This window comes from Dendropsophus ebraccatus, chromosome 12 (genome assembly GCF_027789765.1).
Source record: "Dendropsophus ebraccatus isolate aDenEbr1 chromosome 12, aDenEbr1.pat, whole genome shotgun sequence".
NCBI classification, from domain to species: domain Eukaryota; kingdom Metazoa; phylum Chordata; class Amphibia; order Anura; family Hylidae; genus Dendropsophus; species Dendropsophus ebraccatus.
In genome coordinates this window covers 79,482,373-79,491,198 of record NC_091465.1, presented here as the reverse complement: position 1 = coordinate 79,491,198, position 8,826 = coordinate 79,482,373, and the positions used below count along the sequence as shown (strand labels likewise).

Below are 8,826 nucleotides of genomic sequence, written 5' to 3'. Positions count from 1 at the left end.
CTGACTTGTTCCCGGCAGAGCAGATCCAGTAAATCGGAGGCAGCTTCGAATGAAGTATTAACCACATGGATCCCGGCCAATCAATCTCTTATTTTTGTTCTGTAAATGGATGGGAAATGGTCCAGAAAGATTGCTGATCTCCACTAACATTTTGTACAGCGAGCTCCGGTAACAAGCCTACCTTCACTAACAGCCCATAAAGCCATAAATTCTATAACGTGACTTTAAATCAAGTATTGATGTGCTGCCAATGAAATGATAAGGCTTCAAGGGTTTTATGCAGTCTGAAAGGAGTGAAAAAAATCATTGAGGCAGAGCCGAGAGAGAGCGTTAGCTGGTACTAAAGCTCAGGTATATGACCTGTATTGGTGACACTTAGGGACTGTTGCTAGGAGAACATCACTTATAGTCATTACATCAAAGGCTCCACATACTCAACACAACAAATCCAAGCTAAGTGAACACGTAGGACCTCAAGATAAGAAAAGACATCACTGAAAGTCATATACAATGAATGCACGAGATGTGTGTCCTGAAATGGCTTTATGAAAGTTTGGGAAGTATAGGAATTCAGTATTGTTATGAAGAGGTCCATTGGTTGTCTTCATGGGGGTTTTCCTATTATTAGGGTGCCTTCACACCTACCGGATCCGCAGCGGATCTCACTTCTGCCGATTCGCATCGAGATCAGCTGCGGATCCAGTATCATTCACCCCTATGATAGCACATACTCGCAGCGGGATTGACATCCCACTGTGAATATGTGCTTTAAAGTGGTAGTGCGACGGTAAAAAATTATTCACAGACTAACACACATTACAGAGTTACACAACTTAGTAATGTATGTTATGTCTGTGAATCACCCCCTTCCCCGTGTCCCACCCCCCCACCCGTGTACCCGGAAGTGTGGTGCGCTATACTCACCTGTCACGTGCCGACACCCGTCTCCGATCTTCAGCGAGTGACGTCTTCTTCGGGCGGACGGCGAACAGCTCCGACTGTCCCGAATGCCGGCCGCCCTCTGCAGCGTCATCCGATGCTCAGCCGCGATTGGCTGAGCATAACTGTGCTCAGCCAATCGCGGCTGAGCACAGTTGTGACGCGGCGGAGGGGGGACGGGCGGCCCTCCACACGGATCAGGTAATGTATAATGCACCACACTTCCGGGTACACGGGTGGGGGTGGTGGGACACGGGAAGGGGGCGATTCACAGACATAACATACATTACAAAGTTGTATAACTTTGTAATGTGTGTTATTCTGTGAATAATTTCTGAGCGCCGCACTACCCCTTTAACTCCATGGTTCCCGCCGCCCGCATCACCGTCCCATCAGCCCTGTCCCCGGCATCCTCCATCCCCGTCCCATCATCCCCGTCCCCGGCATCCTCCATCCCCATCCCATCATCCCAGTCATCCTCCATCCCCGCACCCGCATCCTGAAGCCCGCCACCGAGAGCATACATTACCGCACCGCAGCGGCACTGGAGTCGGGAGCCTCACTGTTGCTGCGCCACCGAGAAGGTAATGTATGCTCTCAGCGGCGGGGATGGAGGATGCCGGCAGCGGGGATGATGGGATGGAGGATGCCGGGTACGGGGATGATGGGACGGGGATGGAGGATGCCGGGGATGATGGGACGGGGATGGAGGATGCCGGGGACAGGGATGGAGGATGCCGGCGGCGGGGCTGATGGGACAGGGATGCGGGCGGCGGGGCTGCGGGTACCAGGGAGTTAAAGCACATACTCACAGCGGGATGTCAATCCCGCTGGGAGTATGCGCTATCATAGGGGTGAATGATACTGGATCCGCAGTGGATCCGGTAGGTGTGAAGGCAACCTTAGGAGGTTCACACTTTTAGGACTCTGGTTGAACTCTGCACCACTAGCCATTGTTTCCATATAGAAAATTGTGCTTAACTTTTTTTTGGTCTAGAGTTAAGCTGGCCATATGCTGATAGCTTGGGGCCACCTCAGTTGGTGGAACAGGAGTCAGGGTACTTTTGTTCTTTTTATAGTTGGGGGATGCCAGTAGTAAAGGGGTATTATCAAATTAAGCATTTAGGGCATATCCACAGTGTCTGCTAAAAAAAAAGTCTGATTGATAAGGGTCGCACTTCTGGGACCAACATATCCTGGATTCGAGGGCCTTCAGATCTTCTCCGACCTGTTTGTGCTGGTTTGGTTAATTCCCACAGAGACTTATGAGAATTGTGTAATCCGCCCAGCACTTTTACCTACATTGTTGTCATTACTGTCATTGTCATTACCTGGTGGAAGGGACTGAGAGCTCTTAGATCCTCTAGATGTGGGTCCCAAAGGTATTCCAATAAAAATACCCCTCTAAGAACCCTACATATCACACATTTGTGGAATATAGGGAGTTGGAGAGTCAATCACATTTACAGGACGTATTCGGTTACAAAGTCTACACACAAGGCCTGGTTCAGCTGGTTGTTATTGGAAACAGTCAACAAGCATGCTGTCAGGAGATTCCTCAATAGCTCCTGATCATATCATGACTGTGTACTGTCCCAGAATGCACACTAAGCTCTGTGCCGACACTAAACAAGTAGGAGTGCTGTTACATTTTAGCAAATTTTTGAAAAGTATTAAAACGGTAGCTAAAGTTTCAGATTACTGCACGGTAACTTGTGTGAGGCACAAAGCAATTTCACGTGTAGGCTAATTCTTTACATAAACTTTAGCATGGAATTCTAAAATGAGCATGCCCTTTAAAGGGGTCGTCTGGATAAAGTTTTTTTAATTTTACCTTAACATGCCCAGGCTGTGTAAAGAAAAAAAAAAGTCTGTACTTACCTCCCTCGCTCCCCTGCAGCCACTACTATCTTCTCTGCTCTCCATTTCCGGGTGCTGGTGTCAGCATGACATTAATGCTCATCCAATCACTGACTGAGGCAGACACTAGTGTGGTTAATGATTGGTTGAGCAGCAATGTTTTATGTTGACCCCAGCACCCAGAGGTAGAGACCGGGCACCAGAATTACATATGCTGCTGGGGGAGCTAGGAAACTAAGTATAGTCTCTTCTTCTTTCTTTATACAGCCTGAGCATATTGTCTTTTGACTTTATCCTGGACAGCCCCTTTAAGGGAACATGGATGCCTGGATATTCTAGAGAACTGTAACCACATAGAAGTAGGTCACATCTGTAAGCTAGCTGACCATGAGGACTACTGCTGCGGTCGGTATAATATTACACAGCATTAGTAATAACCATTATCTACCTTGATGGGACCTGGGTAAACAATAGTCAGACACAAACACGCGAAGCCCGCTCGTCTTTATAGTAACACTTATCTGCTTCCTCCATGTCCCCATCAGTTATGGCTGGTTACAGTAAATGAGATAACTGCTCATAAAGCAATAACCAGCAGGAAGCTCTTTGCATTTGCTCCAAAATATTTCCTTGACGTCTCTACGACCTTTAAAAGTCACCAATTTTGTTTTGCCTTCAGGTTGTCCATATGGTCCCGTTTTAAAGTCAATGCGCAGTTGTCACCCTAAAAATGTTTATTTACAACATGTGAGTCCTCCTCACCTATAAAGCGGTCTCAAATCATCTGCTGGGAGCCTAATACTGGGATATGTAATATACTGGGACCTGATACTGGGGTGTGTAATATACTAGGACCTAATACTTGGGTGTGTAATAAACTGGGACCTGATACTAGGGGGTGTAATATACTAGGACCTAATACTTGGGTGTGTAATATACTGGGACCTGATACTGGGGTGTGTAATATACGAGTACCTAATACTTGGGTGTGTAATATACTGGGACCTGATACTGTGGTGTGTAATATACTAGGACCTAATACTTGGGTGTGTAATATACTGGGACCTAATACTTGGGTGTGTAATATACTGGGACCTGATACTGGGATGTGGATAAAAGTTTGCATGTTCGAAAATGATTGTTATAACCATTCTGATCATCGAACAAATTGTTTTTGATCGTCGAACACGAACAATTAGCATCACGTTCGTACGGACATTTACAAACATGTTTGCTCCCTACTAAAAGCCTCCCCCCCCCCACAACCACTGCAGCACAGGAATATCCCCCACCATACCCACTGCAGTGGGAACCTCTTCCCACCACACCAAGTGCAACAAAAACCTCCCCCCTTCACACCCACTGCAGCAGGACCCCTCCATGTCCACTGCAGCAGGACCTCCCCTACACACCCACTGCAACAGGAACTGTTTTCCCACCACATTCACTGCAGCAGGAACCTCCCCCACACACACACTATAGCAGGACCCCTCCACATCCACTGCAGCAGGAACCTCCCCCACACGCCCACTACACCAGGAGCCTCCCCCATCACATCTACCACAACACGAACCTCTCCCCACCATACCCAATGCCGCGGAAGAATACTGAATACATTAGAAAAGTAATGGTCTTGGATCCACCCTTATATGACTAAACGGGAAAGATATCTTCATAGACCCATATCCCAAGGCCTATGTGATTTGGTCACAGGCACCCAAGTCACCTTCCTGTGTAGTTTACAAGGAAAACCAATATAAAATACTCTTTCACTGGTATCACACCCCGCATCTCCTCCACAGACTATACCCTACAACTCTCTCAATTTGTTGGTGATGTCTTACAGCGGAAGGTACCTTACCCCATCTATTCTGGGACTGTCCGATTCTACAACCGTATTGGAAGGGCATACAGGGCTTGATAAGTACAATATTCCAACAGGAAATACCCCTAGATCCACTCACTTACAATCTTAATGTACCACCGAAGAATATGCGTAGGCGGACGGCCAGGCTGCTCCTAGATGTCTTGACAGCTGCAAAATGCTTGTTAGCTATGTATTGGAAGCAATCTCTCATTACCTCGGCTGTAGAACTGATAAATAGAAGCCAGGATGTACGTCAAAATAAGTATCTGACTGCCTCAAATGAGAACCAAGTGGAGCGGTTCCATCAAATATGGTCACTGCGGGATTCTTATTACGAGAACTTCTGTACTGCCAGTCGAACTACTACCTCTGCTGTTCCCGGGTCACTTTAATGTGTCTGTCTTGTCTCTGTTCTCTCCCCCCTTGGTCTTTTACTTTTGGTTTTCTTGTTGTCTTGTTGGTTTATGCAATCGATCTGAAGTTATTAAATTTGACTATTAACCACCTTGGTGGCTTGACTAGAGATGATCGAACCTCAGGATTTCGCAGGTTCGAAGGAACTTCAATGTTCTCGAACCTACAGCATTTGATTCCCGATGCCTTCCCGGTCCATGGGGAAGGAGGAGACAGCCCGAGTACCACCTGGAATTCCAGGATACAGCCTAGGTAATAGGACCGCAAAGGCACCAGGAATCAAATGCTTCAGGTTCAAGAACGCTTGAGTTCTTGAGATCGAACCTGCGAAATCCTAAGATTCGATTATCTTTAGGCTTGACACCTGGCAGAATACAGGCCAAGGTCCTAACACTCTTTCTAGACATGATCTTGTTGGAAATAATGGTTATCTAACCCTTTTTCAGTAAATTCAGTGATTTTTCTGCCAAATTTGTACATTTCATTCTTTCCATATATTTATTTTATTTGTTATTTCTGAAAATTATATAAATAAACAATAAAAAAAAAAAAAAAAAAAAGTAATGGTCTTTGAAGGTCTTGGAAGATGCCCTGGCAATGTTATGTGAGATGTGAGGTTCCCAACATATTTAGCAGTAAAATAATCTTTATTGTATCCAGAAAAACAAAGCACATTGAGATATCAAGCTGTAAGAGCTGCAGATGAAATATATACAAGAGAATACAAGAAAATAGCAGTAACACTATAAACCGTGTCACAGGAAAACAGTATAATGACAGTACACTGCAATTCATACAGTAACTATTGCAGTGTACTGTGCATGCGATCAAGAGTCAATCATAGGAACGAAAACTAATAAAAGAAATATAAAAAGCATTTAATAGACACATTTAATACACATTAAAATTACTCTTTTTGTTAAATGAAAAAGCTAATTCCAAAAATGTTTTTTTTTTGTCACCTCATATCGCTGAATACATGGATGAAAAAGCAAACAAAAAATCCAATGCCTTACTCCGCAAAAAGCCAACCCCCCACACAGCTCTGTAGAAGGCGATGCATGTTCTTTGTTTTATGCTGCCATTGAAGGGCGCCATTAAAAAGTACAACTGGCCCTGCCAAAAACCAAACCCTCTATTGGGTGTCAAAAAAATACACAAAATAAACAATAAAGAAATTTAGCTTTTAAAAGGCTATATGGGAAAAAATAAAATATTTCCGGGTTATCTGGGGGAGCCGAAGATCCTACCTGTTTTGCTCCCCATTGCTCCTCCTCCCTCTGGCTGTCTTGGAAGTACAAATACCTTCCGAGAGAAGGCAGGTGCATGTCACAAGCATTATAACTCATCATATTCCATCCATAACTAAATTGCTAGATGTGATGCAGAGTAGTCTTACAATGATGGCTACCAAGTAAATTGACTTTTTGATAATTTATTCTGTTCTGCCTCCTTACATTTGCCTGTGACTTGCAGTACCACTTATCACCACTGTCATTTGATTCTTGTATATTCCATAGACATCAATGCAACAGCGCCTCCACCTCCAATGTAGTTGAGTTCTGACTTCATCAAGATGCATTGAGTTTGGTATGTAACAGCCCTTTAAATGTATGACCACCAGGCCTGACAAAATGAGAGCCCAGTCTTTTTTTGTTCATTTACAAATTGAAAAATATTTCATCAATGTTTTAACATGGCGTATTCCACCTCCGGATCACAATGCACCCGTCTAGTGCCCTTATTCAGGTTGGCGATGGTGGAGTAGTGAAGCTCATCCTGGGAGTCGTCCTGAGTTTTTTCTATAGACTCGATGTTTTCATACTAGAAAGGTAACAAGATGTAATGTATGAAGCATCATTAAGTCATATTTAACTAAAGCAAACGTGAGGGAGCAATTGTTTTTGGGGGAAAAAATTACAGAATTTTCATCGCTTAGAAGTTCTCTAAAAAATACGCTAACCAACCAGAGCCAAGTTGTAATAGGATATCATATTCTAATGCACCATAACTTTGCGGCTTCTGCCCACGGCCTATTCCATGTAGTCATGCTTTGGCTAACAAGCACTGTCTTAGCTGTGTGAAATGTTTTCAAACTGGTGTAATAAAAGTTATATAGATTTGTAAATTACTTATTTGTAAACTACTCATCAGCTGCTGTATGCCCTGCAGGAAGTGGTATATTATTTCTAATTTGACAGTGCTTTCTGCTGCCACCTCTGTCCATGTCAGGAACTGTCCAGAGAAGGAGAAGTTTTTATGGGGATTTGCTCTTACTTTTGACATTTCCATAGACAGAAGTGGCAGCAGAGAGCTCTGTGTCAGAACACACCCCTTCTTGCGGGACATACAGCAGCTGACAAGTACTGGAAGACTTGAGATTTTTGGATAGTAGCGATTAACAAATCTGTATAACTTTCTGAAGACAGTTGATTTAATTTTTTTTCTCCAGTGTACCCCTTTAACTTTTCAAAATACCTGGAGGAACACATCTATCAAGCCCATAAATATATATATATATATATATATATATATATATATATATATATATATATGATATAAGTATAATCTTAGGCTATGTTTATACACATGTATTGTACACGAGGGCAACCCCAATTTCTTAGAATTTGATGATTCCTACTGTATGTTCTTCTAACTTAACTATACACAGTGAAGGACTATCTCATTTCTGACTTTCTACCTGACTCCTCTGGTTCTCTGTAAATTATTTCAGTATACTAGTGCCAGCCAACCATCTGTGCCCCTTCCTTCTGTGGCGGGTGCACTGCCTGTGACATGCTGCATGCTGCCGCACAGGGTACAGACTGCCACCTCTCCTGGGCCTTACAATTCTACACATACCCCCAAAAATGTCCTGATTATAATTTGGAATATTGTAGATCTGACTACAACACCGTGACAGTCTGTGATCTGTGCTGCAGGTAATAGACTGTGATTTCTACAATCATAACAGGGGGCAGAAGCTTAAAGGGGTAGTGCACCAAAATTTTTTTTCTTTCAAATCAACTGCTGCCATGAAGTGCCAGAGATTTGTAATTTACTTCTATTAAAAAATCTCAAGCCTTCCAGTACTTATCAGCTGCTGTATGCCCAGCAGGAAGTGGTATTATTTCCAGTCTGGAGAGCAGGAGAGGTTTTCTATGGGGATTTGCTCCTTCTCTGGACAGTTCCTGACATGGACAGAGGAGGCAACAGAGAGCACTGTGTCAGACAGGAAAGAAAACACCACTTCCTGCTGGACACACAGCAGCTGATAAGTACTGGAAGGCTTGAGATTTTTTAATAGAAGTAAATTACAAATCTCTGGCACTTCATGGCAGCAGTTGATTTGAAAGAAATTTTTTTTTGGTGCACTACCCCTTTAAGGCAGTCTGGGGGCAAATACAGGAACACTAGAACAATGGGGGTCTGGGTAAGATGGGATTGGGTTTTAGGTATCTGCTGGAGTTTCTCCTTATGACGAACAATGAAGAAGTGGGCAAAAGATCCTATAAAATATCCCATTGGCATAGAGTTTTACAACTTTAGTAGCAAAACTTTTGATATTATTATTATTACTACTACTACTACTATGTATAATAAGGATTTACCTCGGCAGTAATCGGCTTCTTCACAACACTGTAAATGTCACTTGTATCTGAACACATCGTGTTGGTCCTAAACAGAAACACAATATTTTGGTTAAGGTGGGGTTCACACTACGTTTTTGCAATCAGTTTTTTCAT

General features: G+C 43.5%; 1 protein-coding gene across 5 annotated transcripts in view; it reads right to left on the bottom strand.

Moving 5' to 3' along the window:
• Positions 1 to 5,719: 5,719 nt before the first annotated feature.
• CD22 (CD22 molecule) overlaps positions 5,720 to 8,826 on the bottom strand; it is a 54,456-nt gene continuing 51,349 nt past the window's right edge. For all 5 annotated transcript variants that reach the window (XM_069948176.1, XM_069948180.1, XM_069948179.1 and 2 more), the window contains 2 exons: positions 8,692 to 8,758; positions 5,720 to 6,904 (listed from right to left, as the gene is read on the bottom strand). In XM_069948176.1, the coding sequence (XP_069804277.1) occupies positions 6,764 to 6,904; positions 8,692 to 8,758 (208 nt within the window). In that variant the 3' untranslated portion in view covers positions 5,720 to 6,763. The remainder of the gene's footprint in view (positions 6,905 to 8,691; positions 8,759 to 8,826) is intronic.